General features: G+C 51.5%; 2 protein-coding genes across 2 annotated transcripts; one reads left to right on the plus strand and one right to left on the minus strand.

Annotated features, from left to right (window-relative positions):
- Window positions 1-1,381: 1,381 nt before the first annotated feature.
- Window positions 1,382-16,450, minus strand: GVI51_G00011 (uncharacterized protein; the record flags this gene model as incomplete). Its single annotated transcript, XM_065626614.1, has 1 exon — window positions 1,382-16,450. The coding sequence occupies one exon, from the start codon at window positions 16,448-16,450 to the stop codon at window positions 1,382-1,384; it is 15,069 nt and encodes a 5,022-aa protein (XP_065482686.1).
- A 909-nt stretch (window positions 16,451-17,359) lies between these two features.
- On the plus strand, window positions 17,360-17,839 carry GVI51_G00033 (uncharacterized protein; the record flags this gene model as incomplete). The annotated part of the gene is made up of 1 exon (XM_065626615.1): window positions 17,360-17,839. One exon carries the CDS (start codon window positions 17,360-17,362, stop codon window positions 17,837-17,839), a length of 480 nt encoding a protein of 159 aa, XP_065482687.1.
- Between the last annotated feature and the right edge of the window lie 348 nt (window positions 17,840-18,187).

Below are 18,187 nucleotides of genomic sequence, written 5' to 3' on the forward strand. Positions count from 1 at the left end.
TTGTCTCACAACAACGCCTCGTTGAACACAACATCTCGCGTTTTTCGCAATTCTCAGCCAGGCTGGGTAAATCAAATTGCTTGTCGACTGTCTCGTAGAACGCAAGGTCTCGCGTTTTTCGCAACTTAGATATCTGGATTTGCAGGACTGAGCTGGGTCCCCTGTCAAAACAATAGCATTTCAGAGCAGAGACATGCTACTGTGATTCCACCTTCTCAGACAAGGCTCTTTTTGTAGGAGAAAATGGTAAATAAAAGAGACTAGCTGCATGTATGAGGCACATATTAGATACATATTTGATTATGTTGCTTGTAAATAAGAATAAACAACCCTTGTTGTTTATTTATTGTAGATAGTGTACATTTCTGTGTTCAATTTGTGTATATTTTTTTATCATTTAAGAACTGTAATCTTATAATGTCCAACACTATACTCTCTCAAGTATTTATAACAAAATCTTAAATCATTTCAGATTAATTTACGCCACTGCTCCAAATATGGATTCACAATACAAGCTATTGTGTATATAAGAAGCAATATCATCAGTAAAAACTCACCAATAAGTTTTGACTGGTAAAACCATGTACTGTAACTAATATTTACTATTTATGTTCCGGCACTCGTATATGTTTAAACAATTGAAGAATCACAAAATTTGAAATTCATGTTTGGGTGCTGAAGTGCGTAATTATGAAAACTTTGCCATCACCTCCCTTCAACCTAATTGCCAACCCTGTGAAACCTTCCCTGGATGTTGGTGAAAAAGTCAGTACTCGTTCATCGATATATTAAAGGTCATCTGAAAATGAGGGCAGGGTAACTACAATCGGCCTTGTATTTTTCATCAAACAACTAAAGCAGATTGTTGAACAGGGTAACTTAATCTGTCAGATGACTACCGTGCATTATCACATCTCGCGTTTTTCGCAGCATTTGAAGTTCAATCTCAGACCCACAGGTTCGAAACCATGGCTGACCAAGATATTATAAGAAACATCGACAACAGGAAGACGCACACAATACAATAATAAAGACATAAAACAACATAAAACTTTTAGAAGAGAAAAATAATTATAGTGTTAACTAATAGACAATATATACAAAAACTCTTGAGAATAATACTGCTCACATTATTAATATGAGATATAGAAAACAGTACGTGAAACAAAAATAATAGCCCCAGATTACGAACAATTAATATTAATTGGGGAGCTTTAGGTTTTTTATTTTAGTGTTTTTTCAGTTTTTTTTGTTTTTTGTTGGACAATAATCAATCCATTTTATCATTATCGATAATAAAAGAAACAGCCTATCTAAAAATCATGGCTGGACGAACGTTTGTAATATTGTACATGTTGATCAGTCACAGAACTAGTACACTTTAGATCATACCGACAACTATTACTGCAATCATTGAGAATACAATACTGGAAGAAGCAACTCTAATCGAAGCACCCTTACCCTGTAGGACAGAAGCTGTTTGCGTGCTGCTGAACCCACTGCCGTTGTTGTTAACAGAGGAACCAGAAGGTGATAGAACAGTCGTGGCAGCCTGTTGACGTGATGATGGTGCTTGTCCTTGTCCTTGTCCTTGTTGTTGAGCTTGGGAAGGTACAGAGTGTGGTGTTTGGCTACTATGAATACCACTGACTGGAGACGCAGTACCCTTTGCACTCTGAACAGATAAAGATCCAGATGGTACATTATTGCCTGCCGATTGGTGCACTGACCCAGAGCCAGAACCAGAGCCACTACCACCGGCTGTGCCAGCAGCTTCTGTTGGCTTTTCGTTGCCAGACCCTTGGCCAGCCACATTTTGTGACTGAGGTTTCTGAGAGTTGACAATACCACCTACACCTGCTGTTCCAGATGGATTAGATCCTGCACCGGATACTGTTGAGACTGGTACTGTACTTGAGACAGTGCTGCCATGACTCTGGACACCTAGAGTTTCTGTTACTGTAGAAACAATTGTGTGACCGTGCTCATCAGCACCTGTGCTGTGGGATACAACCTCGGTGAATGTGTGACCGTTCGAAACCACAGTGGTGGTGTAATCAGACCCCACATTTGTGACAGGATCAGAAGGTGCAGGTGGATTGATTATAGTGGTGGTTATTGTTGTAGGATTGCCTTTGGAGTCGGTAGTGGTGATATGCGAAATGACATCAGTTTCGGTACTGCCATTGCCCCTGTCGACTGTTGTGGTGTAGTCGGCTTCACCTCCGACAGATACCGTGGAGACGGTTGTTGTACCTGTCCCGGTGACTCCATCGTCGCCAATAGATGGGAAATACGAAATTACGACAGTGGCTGTAGCAGTGTTTGCACTCACAGTTGTCGTAGTGACTGGAGGCTGAGAGTAAGCAGGAGCCGAAGTGAATACACCCTCACCCACTTGATCATATGACATAATGGTCACAGTAGTGGTGACAGTCTGACCGATATCATTGGTCGTTGTGACATGAGAAACAACAGCTGTGATCGTGTGACCATCAGAAACAAACACAGATGTGTAATCTGGTTCTTCTGTTAAAGTCACAGTTGTTACGATGATGGTAGGGTTGCCGTTGGAGTCCTTGGTCGTGATGTGCGAAACAAGGTCTGTCTCGAAGTCACCGTTGCCCTTGTCGATCGTCGTCGTGTAGTCGGCCTCGCCGGCATCACTTGGCTTCAATGGGATGGTGGTGGTGATCGTGGTAGGCTTGCCGTCAGAGTCCTTGGTCGTGATGTGCGAAACAAGGTCTGTCTCGAAGTCACCGTTGCCCTTGTCGATCGTCGTCGTGTAGTCGGCCTCGCCGCTAGCAGTGATGGTGGAGATAGTGGTCGTACCTGTACGGGTAACCCCATCCTCGCCCTCAGATGGCGAGTAAGAGATCACAACTGTCTTGCTACTACCGTCGTCCTCCGTCACAGTGGTTGTCACAACTGGTGGCTGTGAGTAAGGTGGAGCAGACGTGTACACGCCGTCGTCTACCTGATCGAAGGAGGCCATCGTGGTGGTGTATGTAACAGTGTTACCGTCTGAATCAGTGGTGGTGATGTGGGAGACTACTTCTGTGATGGTGTGACCGTCGGAAGTAATGGTGGTGGTGTGGTCGGCCTCGCCGGCATCACTTGGCTTCAATGGGATGGTGGTGGTGATCGTCGTAGGCTTGCCGTCAGAGTCCTTGGTCGTGATGTGCGAAACAAGGTCTGTCTCGAAGTCACCGTTGCCCTTGTCGATCGTCGTCGTGTAGTCGGCCTCGCCGGCATCACTTGGCTTCAATGGGATGGTGGTGGTGATCGTGGTAGGCTTGCCGTCAGAGTCCTTGGTCGTGATGTGCGAAACAAGGTCTGTCTCGAAGTCACCGTTGCCCTTGTCGATCGTCGTCGTGTAGTCGGCCTCGCCGGCATCACTTGGCTTCAATGGGATGGTGGTGGTGATCGTGGTAGGCTTGCCGTCAGAGTCCTTGGTCGTGATGTGCGAAACAAGGTCTGTCTCGAAGTCACCGTTGCCCTTGTCGATCGTCGTCGTGTAGTCGGCCTCGCCGGCATCACTTGGCTTCAATGGGATGGTGGTGGTGATCGTGGTAGGCTTGCCGTCAGAGTCCTTGGTCGTGATGTGCGAAACAAGGTCTGTCTCGAAGTCACCGTTGCCCTTGTCGATCGTCGTCGTGTAGTCGGCCTCGCCGGCATCACTTGGCTTCAATGGGATGGTGGTGGTGATCGTGGTAGGCTTGCCGTCAGAGTCCTTGGTCGTGATGTGCGAAACAAGGTCTGTCTCGAAGTCACCGTTGCCCTTGTCGATCGTCGTCGTGTAGTCGGCCTCGCCGGCATCACTTGGCTTCAATGGGATGGTGGTGGTGATCGTGGTAGGCTTGCCGTCAGAGTCCTTGGTCGTGATGTGCGAAACAAGGTCTGTCTCGAAGTCACCGTTGCCCTTGTCGATCGTCGTCGTGTAGTCGGCCTCGCCGCTAGCAGTGATGGTGGAGATAGTGGTCGTACCTGTACGGGTAACCCCATCCTCGCCCTCAGATGGCGAGTAAGAGATCACAACTGTCTTGCTACTACCGTCGTCCTCCGTCACAGTGGTTGTCACAACTGGTGGCTGTGAGTAAGGTGGAGCAGACGTGTACACGCCGTCGTCTACCTGATCGAAGGAGGCCATCGTGGTGGTGTATGTAACAGTGTTACCGTCTGAATCAGTGGTGGTGATGTGGGAGACTACTTCTGTGATGGTGTGACCGTCGGAAGTAATGGTGGTGGTGTGGTCGGCCTCGCCGGCATCACTTGGCTTCAATGGGATGGTGGTGGTGATCGTGGTAGGCTTGCCGTCAGAGTCCTTGGTCGTGATGTGCGAAACAAGGTCTGTCTCGAAGTCACCGTTGCCCTTGTCGATCGTCGTCGTGTAGTCGGCCTCGCCGGCATCACTTGGCTTCAATGGGATGGTGGTGGTGATCGTGGTAGGCTTGCCGTCAGAGTCCTTGGTCGTGATGTGCGAAACAAGGTCTGTCTCGAAGTCACCGTTGCCCTTGTCGATCGTCGTCGTGTAGTCGGCCTCGCCGGCATCACTTGGCTTCAATGGGATGGTGGTGGTGATCGTGGTAGGCTTGCCGTCAGAGTCCTTGGTCGTGATGTGCGAAACAAGGTCTGTCTCGAAGTCACCGTTGCCCTTGTCGATCGTCGTCGTGTAGTCGGCCTCGCCGGCATCACTTGGCTTCAATGGGATGGTGGTGGTGATCGTGGTAGGCTTGCCGTCAGAGTCCTTGGTCGTGATGTGCGAAACAAGGTCTGTCTCGAAGTCACCGTTGCCCTTGTCGATCGTCGTCGTGTAGTCGGCCTCGCCGGCATCACTTGGCTTCAATGGGATGGTGGTGGTGATCGTGGTAGGCTTGCCGTCAGAGTCCTTGGTCGTGATGTGCGAAACAAGGTCTGTCTCGAAGTCACCGTTGCCCTTGTCGATCGTCGTCGTGTAGTCGGCCTCGCCGGCATCACTTGGCTTCAATGGGATGGTGGTGGTGATCGTGGTAGGCTTGCCGTCAGAGTCCTTGGTCGTGATGTGCGAAACAAGGTCTGTCTCGAAGTCACCGTTGCCCTTGTCGATCGTCGTCGTGTAGTCGGCCTCGCCGGCATCACTTGGCTTCAATGGGATGGTGGTGGTGATCGTGGTAGGCTTGCCGTCAGAGTCCTTGGTCGTGATGTGCGAAACAAGGTCTGTCTCGAAGTCACCGTTGCCCTTGTCGATCGTCGTCGTGTAGTCGGCCTCGCCGGCATCACTTGGCTTCAATGGGATGGTGGTGGTGATCGTGGTAGGCTTGCCGTCAGAGTCCTTGGTCGTGATGTGCGAAACAAGGTCTGTCTCGAAGTCACCGTTGCCCTTGTCGATCGTCGTCGTGTAGTCGGCCTCGCCGCTAGCAGTGATGGTGGAGATAGTGGTCGTACCTGTACGGGTAACCCCATCCTCGCCCTCAGATGGCGAGTAAGAGATCACAACTGTCTTGCTACTACCGTCGTCCTCCGTCACAGTGGTTGTCACAACTGGTGGCTGTGAGTAAGGTGGAGCAGACGTGTACACGCCGTCGTCTACCTGATCGAAGGAGGCCATCGTGGTGGTGTATGTAACAGTGTTACCGTCTGAATCAGTGGTGGTGATGTGGGAGACTACTTCTGTGATGGTGTGACCGTCGGAAGTAATGGTGGTGGTGTGGTCGGCCTCGCCGGCATCACTTGGCTTCAATGGGATGGTGGTGGTGATCGTGGTAGGCTTGCCGTCAGAGTCCTTGGTCGTGATGTGCGAAACAAGGTCTGTCTCGAAGTCACCGTTGCCCTTGTCGATCGTCGTCGTGTAGTCGGCCTCGCCGGCATCACTTGGCTTCAATGGGATGGTGGTGGTGATCGTCGTAGGCTTGCCGTCAGAGTCCTTGGTCGTGATGTGCGAAACAAGGTCTGTCTCGAAGTCACCGTTGCCCTTGTCGATCGTCGTCGTGTAGTCGGCCTCGCCGGCATCACTTGGCTTCAATGGGATGGTGGTGGTGATCGTGGTAGGCTTGCCGTCAGAGTCCTTGGTCGTGATGTGCGAAACAAGGTCTGTCTCGAAGTCACCGTTGCCCTTGTCGATCGTCGTCGTGTAGTCGGCCTCGCCGGCATCACTTGGCTTCAATGGGATGGTGGTGGTGATCGTCGTAGGCTTGCCGTCAGAGTCCTTGGTCGTGATGTGCGAAACAAGGTCTGTCTCGAAGTCACCGTTGCCCTTGTCGATCGTCGTCGTGTAGTCGGCCTCGCCGGCATCACTTGGCTTCAATGGGATGGTGGTGGTGATCGTGGTAGGCTTGCCGTCAGAGTCCTTGGTCGTGATGTGCGAAACAAGGTCTGTCTCGAAGTCACCGTTGCCCTTGTCGATCGACGTCGTGTAGTCGGCCTCGCCGGCATCACTTGGCTTCAATGGGATGGTGGTGGTGATCGTGGTAGGCTTGCCGTCAGAGTCCTTGGTCGTGATGTGCGAAACAAGGTCTGTCTCGAAGTCACCGTTGCCCTTGTCGATCGTCGTCGTGTAGTCGGCCTCGCCGGCATCACTTGGCTTCAATGGGATGGTGGTGGTGATCGTGGTAGGCTTGCCGTCAGAGTCCTTGGTCGTGATGTGCGAAACAAGGTCTGTCTCGAAGTCACCGTTGCCCTTGTCGATCGTCGTCGTGTAGTCGGCCTCGCCGGCATCACTTGGCTTCAATGGGATGGTGGTGGTGATCGTGGTAGGCTTGCCGTCAGAGTCCTTGGTCGTGATGTGCGAAACAAGGTCTGTCTCGAAGTCACCGTTGCCCTTGTCGATCGTCGTCGTGTAGTCGGCCTCGCCGGCATCACTTGGCTTCAATGGGATGGTGGTGGTGATCGTGGTAGGCTTGCCGTCAGAGTCCTTGGTCGTGATGTGCGAAACAAGGTCTGTCTCGAAGTCACCGTTGCCCTTGTCGATCGTCGTCGTGTAGTCGGCCTCGCCGCTAGCAGTGATGGTGGAGATAGTGGTCGTACCTGTACGGGTAACCCCATCCTCGCCCTCAGATGGCGAGTAAGAGATCACAACTGTCTTGCTACTACCGTCGTCCTCCGTCACAGTGGTTGTCACAACTGGTGGCTGTGAGTAAGGTGGAGCAGACGTGTACACGCCGTCGTCTACCTGATCGAAGGAGGCCATCGTGGTGGTGTATGTAACAGTGTTACCGTCTGAATCAGTGGTGGTGATGTGGGAGACTACTTCTGTGATGGTGTGACCGTCGGAAGTAATGGTGGTGGTGTGGTCGGCCTCGCCGGCATCACTTGGCTTCAATGGGATGGTGGTGGTGATCGTGGTAGGCTTGCCGTCAGAGTCCTTGGTCGTGATGTGCGAAACAAGGTCTGTCTCGAAGTCACCGTTGCCCTTGTCGATCGTCGTCGTGTAGTCGGCCTCGCCGGCATCACTTGGCTTCAATGGGATGGTGGTGGTGATCGTGGTAGGCTTGCCGTCAGAGTCCTTGGTCGTGATGTGCGAAACAAGGTCTGTCTCGAAGTCACCGTTGCCCTTGTCGATCGTCGTCGTGTAGTCGGCCTCGCCGGCATCACTTGGCTTCAATGGGATGGTGGTGGTGATCGTGGTAGGCTTGCCGTCAGAGTCCTTGGTCGTGATGTGCGAAACAAGGTCTGTCTCGAAGTCACCGTTGCCCTTGTCGATCGTCGTCGTGTAGTCGGCCTCGCCGGCATCACTTGGCTTCAATGGGATGGTGGTGGTGATCGTGGTAGGCTTGCCGTCAGAGTCCTTGGTCGTGATGTGCGAAACAAGGTCTGTCTCGAAGTCACCGTTGCCCTTGTCGATCGTCGTCGTGTAGTCGGCCTCGCCGCTAGCAGTGATGGTGGAGATAGTGGTCGTACCTGTACGGGTAACCCCATCCTCGCCCTCAGATGGCGAGTAAGAGATCACAACTGTCTTGCTACTACCGTCGTCCTCCGTCACAGTGGTTGTCACAACTGGTGGCTGTGAGTAAGGTGGAGCAGACGTGTACACGCCGTCGTCTACCTGATCGAAGGAGGCCATCGTGGTGGTGTATGTAACAGTGTTACCGTCTGAATCAGTGGTGGTGATGTGGGAGACTACTTCTGTGATGGTGTGACCGTCGGAAGTAATGGTGGTGGTGTGGTCGGCCTCGCCGGCATCACTTGGCTTCAATGGGATGGTGGTGGTGATCGTGGTAGGCTTGCCGTCAGAGTCCTTGGTCGTGATGTGCGAAACAAGGTCTGTCTCGAAGTCACCGTTGCCCTTGTCGATCGTCGTCGTGTAGTCGGCCTCGCCGGCATCACTTGGCTTCAATGGGATGGTGGTGGTGATCGTGGTAGGCTTGCCGTCAGAGTCCTTGGTCGTGATGTGCGAAACAAGGTCTGTCTCGAAGTCACCGTTGCCCTTGTCGATCGTCGTCGTGTAGTCGGCCTCGCCGGCATCACTTGGCTTCAATGGGATGGTGGTGGTGATCGTGGTAGGCTTGCCGTCAGAGTCCTTGGTCGTGATGTGCGAAACAAGGTCTGTCTCGAAGTCACCGTTGCCCTTGTCGATCGTCGTCGTGTAGTCGGCCTCGCCGGCATCACTTGGCTTCAATGGGATGGTGGTGGTGATCGTGGTAGGCTTGCCGTCAGAGTCCTTGGTCGTGATGTGCGAAACAAGGTCTGTCTCGAAGTCACCGTTGCCCTTGTCGATCGTCGTCGTGTAGTCGGCCTCGCCGGCATCACTTGGCTTCAATGGGATGGTGGTGGTGATCGTGGTAGGCTTGCCGTCAGAGTCCTTGGTCGTGATGTGCGAAACAAGGTCTGTCTCGAAGTCACCGTTGCCCTTGTCGATCGTCGTCGTGTAGTCGGCCTCGCCGGCATCACTTGGCTTCAATGGGATGGTGGTGGTGATCGTGGTAGGCTTGCCGTCAGAGTCCTTGGTCGTGATGTGCGAAACAAGGTCTGTCTCGAAGTCACCGTTGCCCTTGTCGATCGTCGTCGTGTAGTCGGCCTCGCCGGCATCACTTGGCTTCAATGGGATGGTGGTGGTGATCGTCGTAGGCTTGCCGTCAGAGTCCTTGGTCGTGATGTGCGAAACAAGGTCTGTCTCGAAGTCACCGTTGCCCTTGTCGATCGTCGTCGTGTAGTCGGCCTCGCCGGCATCACTTGGCTTCAATGGGATGGTGGTGGTGATCGTGGTAGGCTTGCCGTCAGAGTCCTTGGTCGTGATGTGCGAAACAAGGTCTGTCTCGAAGTCACCGTTGCCCTTGTCGATCGTCGTCGTGTAGTCGGCCTCGCCGGCATCACTTGGCTTCAATGGGATGGTGGTGGTGATCGTGGTAGGCTTGCCGTCAGAGTCCTTGGTCGTGATGTGCGAAACAAGGTCTGTCTCGAAGTCACCGTTGCCCTTGTCGATCGTCGTCGTGTAGTCGGCCTCGCCGGCATCACTTGGCTTCAATGGGATGGTGGTGGTGATCGTGGTAGGCTTGCCGTCAGAGTCCTTGGTCGTGATGTGCGAAACAAGGTCTGTCTCGAAGTCACCGTTGCCCTTGTCGATCGTCGTCGTGTAGTCGGCCTCGCCGGCATCACTTGGCTTCAATGGGATGGTGGTGGTGATCGTGGTAGGCTTGCCGTCAGAGTCCTTGGTCGTGATGTGCGAAACAAGGTCTGTCTCGAAGTCACCGTTGCCCTTGTCGATCGTCGTCGTGTAGTCGGCCTCGCCGGCATCACTTGGCTTCAATGGGATGGTGGTGGTGATCGTGGTAGGCTTGCCGTCAGAGTCCTTGGTCGTGATGTGCGAAACAAGGTCTGTCTCGAAGTCACCGTTGCCCTTGTCGATCGTCGTCGTGTAGTCGGCCTCGCCGGCATCACTTGGCTTCAATGGGATGGTGGTGGTGATCGTGGTAGGCTTGCCGTCAGAGTCCTTGGTCGTGATGTGCGAAACAAGGTCTGTCTCGAAGTCACCGTTGCCCTTGTCGATCGTCGTCGTGTAGTCGGCCTCGCCGCTAGCAGTGATGGTGGAGATAGTGGTCGTACCTGTACGGGTAACCCCATCCTCGCCCTCAGATGGCGAGTAAGAGATCACAACTGTCTTGCTACTACCGTCGTCCTCCGTCACAGTGGTTGTCACAACTGGTGGCTGTGAGTAAGGTGGAGCAGACGTGTACACGCCGTCGTCTACCTGATCGAAGGAGGCCATCGTGGTGGTGTATGTAACAGTGTTACCGTCTGAATCAGTGGTGGTGATGTGGGAGACTACTTCTGTGATGGTGTGACCGTCGGAAGTAATGGTGGTGGTGTGGTCGGCCTCGCCGGCATCACTTGGCTTCAATGGGATGGTGGTGGTGATCGTGGTAGGCTTGCCGTCAGAGTCCTTGGTCGTGATGTGCGAAACAAGGTCTGTCTCGAAGTCACCGTTGCCCTTGTCGATCGTCGTCGTGTAGTCGGCCTCGCCGGCATCACTTGGCTTCAATGGGATGGTGGTGGTGATCGTGGTAGGCTTGCCGTCAGAGTCCTTGGTCGTGATGTGCGAAACAAGGTCTGTCTCGAAGTCACCGTTGCCCTTGTCGATCGTCGTCGTGTAGTCGGCCTCGCCGGCATCACTTGGCTTCAATGGGATGGTGGTGGTGATCGTGGTAGGCTTGCCGTCAGAGTCCTTGGTCGTGATGTGCGAAACAAGGTCTGTCTCGAAGTCACCGTTGCCCTTGTCGATCGTCGTCGTGTAGTCGGCCTCGCCGCTAGCAGTGATGGTGGAGATAGTGGTCGTACCTGTACGGGTAACCCCATCCTCGCCCTCAGATGGCGAGTAAGAGATCACAACTGTCTTGCTACTACCGTCGTCCTCCGTCACAGTGGTTGTCACAACTGGTGGCTGTGAGTAAGGTGGAGCAGACGTGTACACGCCGTCGTCTACCTGATCGAAGGAGGCCATCGTGGTGGTGTATGTAACAGTGTTACCGTCTGAATCAGTGGTGGTGATGTGGGAGACTACTTCTGTGATGGTGTGACCGTCGGAAGTAATGGTGGTGGTGTGGTCGGCCTCGCCGGCATCACTTGGCTTCAATGGGATGGTGGTGGTGATCGTGGTAGGCTTGCCGTCAGAGTCCTTGGTCGTGATGTGCGAAACAAGGTCTGTCTCGAAGTCACCGTTGCCCTTGTCGATCGTCGTCGTGTAGTCGGCCTCGCCGGCATCACTTGGCTTCAATGGGATGGTGGTGGTGATCGTGGTAGGCTTGCCGTCAGAGTCCTTGGTCGTGATGTGCGAAACAAGGTCTGTCTCGAAGTCACCGTTGCCCTTGTCGATCGTCGTCGTGTAGTCGGCCTCGCCGGCATCACTTGGCTTCAATGGGATGGTGGTGGTGATCGTGGTAGGCTTGCCGTCAGAGTCCTTGGTCGTGATGTGCGAAACAAGGTCTGTCTCGAAGTCACCGTTGCCCTTGTCGATCGTCGTCGTGTAGTCGGCCTCGCCGGCATCACTTGGCTTCAATGGGATGGTGGTGGTGATCGTGGTAGGCTTGCCGTCAGAGTCCTTGGTCGTGATGTGCGAAACAAGGTCTGTCTCGAAGTCACCGTTGCCCTTGTCGATCGTCGTCGTGTAGTCGGCCTCGCCGGCATCACTTGGCTTCAATGGGATGGTGGTGGTGATCGTGGTAGGCTTGCCGTCAGAGTCCTTGGTCGTGATGTGCGAAACAAGGTCTGTCTCGAAGTCACCGTTGCCCTTGTCGATCGTCGTCGTGTAGTCGGCCTCGCCGGCATCACTTGGCTTCAATGGGATGGTGGTGGTGATCGTGGTAGGCTTGCCGTCAGAGTCCTTGGTCGTGATGTGCGAAACAAGGTCTGTCTCGAAGTCACCGTTGCCCTTGTCGATCGTCGTCGTGTAGTCGGCCTCGCCGGCATCACTTGGCTTCAATGGGATGGTGGTGGTGATCGTGGTAGGCTTGCCGTCAGAGTCCTTGGTCGTGATGTGCGAAACAAGGTCTGTCTCGAAGTCACCGTTGCCCTTGTCGATCGTCGTCGTGTAGTCGGCCTCGCCGGCATCACTTGGCTTCAATGGGATGGTGGTGGTGATCGTGGTAGGCTTGCCGTCAGAGTCCTTGGTCGTGATGTGCGAAACAAGGTCTGTCTCGAAGTCACCGTTGCCCTTGTCGATCGTCGTCGTGTAGTCGGCCTCGCCGGCATCACTTGGCTTCAATGGGATGGTGGTGGTGATCGTGGTAGGCTTGCCGTCAGAGTCCTTGGTCGTGATGTGCGAAACAAGGTCTGTCTCGAAGTCACCGTTGCCCTTGTCGATCGTCGTCGTGTAGTCGGCCTCGCCGGCATCACTTGGCTTCAATGGGATGGTGGTGGTGATCGTGGTAGGCTTGCCGTCAGAGTCCTTGGTCGTGATGTGCGAAACAAGGTCTGTCTCGAAGTCACCGTTGCCCTTGTCGATCGTCGTCGTGTAGTCGGACTCCTCGATTTTTGATTTTGAATAACTTGAGGATGACGTATATGGGGCTTGTGCATCTATATAGTCACGTGTAGCGTGGAACAGAGTGCTGCTCGTAACAATATCGCCCTTCTCATCAGTGGTGATGAAGAACGAGATCCAGTCCGACTCAATGTAGTCCGACGCAGTGGTGGCTGTCACAGTCACCGGTGGAGGACTGTAGGTGGCCGTCGAGTTTGTCGTGATCAGACCCCCGAATTCATTGGTGGTCGTCCAGTAGCTGATGACCAGGTACTCAGTCACTTCGTTGCCCAGATCAACTGTCTTCGTCACAGCTGGAGGTGCAGGCCCGAACGACGTGTGGGGGGCCTCCGGCAAGTTGTAGTCACGCGTGGCGTTGAACAGAGTGCTGCTCGTAACAATATCGCCCTTCTCATCAGTGGTGATGAAGAACGAGATCCAGTCCGACTCAATGTAGTCCGACGCAGTGGTGGCTGTCACAGTCACCGGTGGAGGACTGTAGGTGGCCGTCGAGTTTGTCGTGATCAGACCCCCGAATTCATTGGTGGTCGTCCAGTAGCTGATGACCAGGTACTCAGTCACTTCGTTGCCCAGATCAACTGTCTTCGTCACAGCTGGAGGTGCAGGCCCGAACGACGTGTGGGGGGCCTCCGGCAAGTTGTAGTCACGCGTGGCGTTGAACAGAGTGCTGCTCGTAACAATATCGCCCTTCTCATCAGTGGTGATGAAGAACGAGATCCAGTCCGACTCAATGTAGTCCGACGCAGTGGTGGCTGTCACAGTCACCGGTGGAGGACTGTAGGTGGCCGTCGAGTTTGTCGTGATCAGACCCCCGAATTCATTGGTGGTCGTCCAGTAGCTGATGACCAGGTACTCAGTCACTTCGTTGCCCAGATCAACTGTCTTCGTCACAGCTGGAGGTGCAGGCCCGAACGACGTGTGGGGGGCCTCCGGCAAGTTGTAGTCACGCGTGGCGTTGAACAGAGTGCTGCTCGTAACAATATCGCCCTTCTCATCAGTGGTGATGAAGAACGAGATCCAGTCCGACTCAATGTAGTCCGACGCAGTGGTGGCTGTCACAGTCACCGGTGGAGGACTGTAGGTGGTCGTCGAGTTTGTCGTGATCAGACCCCCGAATTCATTGGTGGTCGTCCAGTAGCTGATGACCAGGTACTCAGTCACTTCGTTGCCCAGATCAACTGTCTTCGTCACAGCTGGAGGTGCAGGCCCGAACGACGTGTGGGGGGCCTCCGGCAAGTTGTAGTCACGCGTGGCGTTGAACAGAGTGCTGCTCGTAACAATATCGCCCTTCTCATCAGTGGTGATGAAGAACGAGATCCAGTCCGACTCAATGTAGTCCGACGCAGTGGTGGCTGTCACAGTCACCGGTGGAGGACTGTAGGTGGCCGTCGAGTTTGTCGTGATCAGACCCCCGAATTCATTGGTGGTCGTCCAGTAGCTGATGACCAGGTACTCAGTCACTTCGTTGCCCAGATCAACTGTCTTCGTCACAGCTGGAGGTGCAGGCCCGAACGACGTGTGGGGGGCCTCCGGCAAGTTGTAGTCACGCGTGGCGTTGAACAGAGTGCTGCTCGTAACAATATCGCCCTTCTCATCAGTGGTGATGAAGAACGAGATCCAGTCCGACTCAATGTAGTCCGACGCAGTGGTGGCTGTCACAGTCACCGGTGGAGGACTGTAGGTGGCCGTCGAGTTTGTCGTGATCAGACCCCCGAATTCATTGGTGGTCGTCCAGTAGCTGATGACCAGGTACTCAGTCACTTCGTTGCCCAGATCAACTGTCTTCGTCACAGCTGGAGGTGCAGGCCCGAACGACGTGTGGGGGGCCTCCGGCAAGTTGTAGTCACGCGTGGCGTTGAACAGAGTGCTGCTCGTAACAATATCGCCCTTCTCATCAGTGGTGATGAAGAACGAGATCCAGTCCGACTCAATGTAGTCCGACGCAGTGGTGGCTGTCACAGTCACCGGTGGAGGACTGTAGGTGGCCGTCGAGTTTGTCGTGATCAGACCCCCGAATTCATTGGTGGTCGTCCAGTAGCTGATGACCAGGTACTCAGTCACTTCGTTGCCCAGATCAACTGTCTTCGTCACAGCTGGAGGTGCAGGCCCGAACGACGTGTGGGGGGCCTCCGGCAAGTTGTAGTCACGCGTGGCGTTGAACAGAGTGCTGCTCGTAACAATATCGCCCTTCTCATCAGTGGTGATGAAGAACGAGATCCAGTCCGACTCAATGTAGTCCGACGCAGTGGTGGCTGTCACAGTCACCGGTGGAGGACTGTAGGTGGCCGTCGAGTTTGTCGTGATCAGACCCCCGAATTCATTGGTGGTCGTCCAGTAGCTGATGACCAGGTACTCAGTCACTTCGTTGCCCAGATCAACTGTCTTCGTCACAGCTGGAGGTGCAGGCCCGAACGACGTGTGGGGGGCCTCCGGCAAGTTGTAGTCACGCGTGGCGTTGAACAGAGTGCTGCTCGTAACAATATCGCCCTTCTCATCAGTGGTGATGAAGAACGAGATCCAGTCCGACTCAATGTAGTCCGACGCAGTGGTGGCTGTCACAGTCACCGGTGGAGGACTGTAGGTGGCCGTCGAGTTTGTCGTGATCAGACCCCCGAATTCATTGGTGGTCGTCCAGTAGCTGATGACCAGGTACTCAGTCACTTCGTTGCCCAGATCAACTGTCTTCGTCACAGCTGGAGGTGCAGGCCCGTGCAATGGTATGGTCGTTGTGATTGTGGTAGGCTTGCCGTCAGAGTCCTTGGTCGTGATGTGCGAAACAAGGTCTGTCTCGAAGTCACCGTTGCCCTTGTCGATCGTCGTCGTATAATCGGAATTTTCTGTGGATACAGGTTGGAGGTTGATTCCTATTTCACTTGCATACTTGTGAAAACTAAAATATCCGTTCCTTGCATCATGACCACCTTGTACGTATCCAAAGGTGATGTTGTAATTGTGATCACCTATTACAGATATCGACTTTTGTGACGTAAGATTTTTTACCTCAATGACATTGTTTTCAGCCGTTGCGATTACATCTTTACTATCACCGTCGAAGAAATATATCAAACCCAGCTGTTGTAACGCACTATTTCCATACTGTAAATAATTGAGATTTAAAAACTTAAAGCCATCTTGACCTTCTGGAAGTAAGATATAGTTAAGGACATATTGAGGCCCCAATAATGGGCCTTCACCGAGGTCAATTGTGATTGGTGAAACGATTGAATACCCTTGATAACCTAATGAACGAATTAGTACATTTTCTGTTCCTTTAAAAATATCCGCATAAACGCCAATAAAAGCTTGACAGTGTATATTACCTGATAAATCATTCTGAATAGTGAATACACCATTTTCATCAATGTGGTCAGGACCAAGATCTACTCTCCATAACTTGTCATCAAAGTAGCCATCTACTTTCGAGTCACTTCTCAACACCTCGAGATTACCCAATATGGCTAATGGTGAGTTATTAGGAGCCTTGTACGTGCCACCGATATGAATTGAGGGGTTAAATGTTATATCAGCAACAATACCAATACCGGTTGTCTTTGGTAATTTAATTCTCATAAGACTATTTTTTGATATAAAGACCCCATCAGCACCGGTGTTGATATCGAATGTAAAAGTACTGTAGTCATAGTCTGACGCAACAATGTTATATGACAATGAGCTACCATCAAAGATAAACTGTGATTCATCATCTATACTTACCTTGCCATTGATAACTATTGAATATGGAGTGCCATCACCTGAAGGCGCAGTTATAGTAAGTACAGAATTGCCAGACAGTGAAATACCTTCTGGTAATTTGATAGTTGTGAAATCATTAAGTGTCACCTTAGCATTTTTCAGAACCATCAGTTCGTCATCTTCGTAGGTTGTCAATCCAAGCGTAGCACTGTCAAGGACAATTTCTTGATTTTCATAAGTTTTAGCAAGTACCGATGTGCAGTAAAATACTGATGCGGCAGCTGAAAGTATGCTTTTGAATCTCATGAGCAAATGAAATCAGTAGGACACCTTGTACAAACTATCGATTATTTCTTCTTGTAGTCTTTTTTTTTAGTGTAACTTTTCAGGACTATTAATCTATGCTTTCTCACTTGATACTATAGCAGGTGACAACTTGTAATATAACGTATCACGAATTAAATGGAGAAATTTCTGTTTTGATTCAAGATGGATTTCACATATCGTTTATATATGAAAACGAATTACCAAAATGATTGTCCGGAAACTAGAAACACTCCTTGAAGTCGTTGGACTCTGCGGATTTACCAATTCTTTGGTGATTAGAACTATATACAGAAAATGTTGAGCATTAGGGAGTGGTTTTAGTTTGTACTGATCTTTCTTCCTTATTTCAATACTGGGATGTGAGATTTAAGTAAAATGATTCAATATATGAAACTTATTTTACCCATCAGCACAGAATATTTTGTACAATGAGGCTTCCCATATTGTCCTGATGTTCCAGGTATACTTTCTATCGCGACATTGGACATTTCGGTACTCACGGCATACAGATGAAACTGATAAAGTAAGCTGTTGCCCCTTCTTCTTTACTAAGGGACTATAGGCTCGGCCACCACAGGGAAGTAAGCATATACAAACTGTTTTGTCAGGGAAGCTCCTGACAAAAGGATAATCACTACCATGGATGAGTCGATTTCTTGGGCACTTCGAAATTTACCAGGGTGCTTGAATTCAAACTTCAATGTTGCTAATCTTTTTGTTTGGGATGTCTTAGCAATATGATGTACTACCGGAAATGTTTGTAAGTAAGACGTTGTGTAAGCTGCTACATTTTGTGTGTACACAAAATGGCGTGGGATGAAAAAAAAAATTTCCCGGCTAACCGATGAGAGGGGAGCAGAGGTGTAGAGCATTTGATGAAACAGTATTATGTGCGTTAGTTTCTATCGGAGAGAGAAAAAGTGGGATGAAACGGGTAATTCAACAGACTTAATCGGAAATGTCCTCCCGAGAAATAGAATGGGGTCCATATTTCTGCAAGAGAAGCAGTGGAAATGCTCGGCTTACAAATGTAAGGATTTTCCTGGTCGTGATTTTCCCGGTCGTGATTTTCCCGGTCGTGATTTTCATGCGCGAGATTTAAAGGGGCAGCACAGTTCGTTAGCTTGCAGCAGCATGTTCTGTGGGTTGTGCAAAAGATCGTGGGATATTTTGCTTCCACGGCATCGGACAAAAGGTTCTTATTTCCACAAATTGCAAAAGAGTTCCTTCCGCTTTACCAAGAGATATAGTGCTGTCCGGGTTTGTCTGTGCAGAATTGCTCCAAAAAAAGAAAGAAGTGGAAGAAGTCATTTTTTCAGGGATGGAAGTCCTGAACAAATTACCGGTGGTGTATGGGTGTATTCCTGACTTCTTTTCTGTGGTTGTCTTGGTATCGCGGGAGTTGAGTAGAACGAGTAAGTAAGCTGAGTAATAGCGTTGCGTGATGGGTCGGGGGTAAGGGGGGTTGGTTCTTAGAATGCCAGAACAATCCCTAGCATACGGGTATTTTGCCATTTTGCTTTCCTGTTTGCTCAGAGTAAGTCTTCAACTGGGCATTAAGTGCCGAGTTGGTAAGCACGTCTGCAACTGTTTCAATGTACTAGCTCCACCAGATTCGAAGAACGAACTACTCAAGTGTTGTGCATTTAGAATTTTCTGTACTACGCATATACTACAGAGAAATGGTTATTACGTAAAGACAGGGACCCTCATCTA

This window comes from Nakaseomyces glabratus, chromosome G (genome assembly GCF_010111755.1).
Source record: "Nakaseomyces glabratus chromosome G, complete sequence".
NCBI lineage: Eukaryota > Fungi > Ascomycota > Saccharomycetes > Saccharomycetales > Saccharomycetaceae > Nakaseomyces > Nakaseomyces glabratus.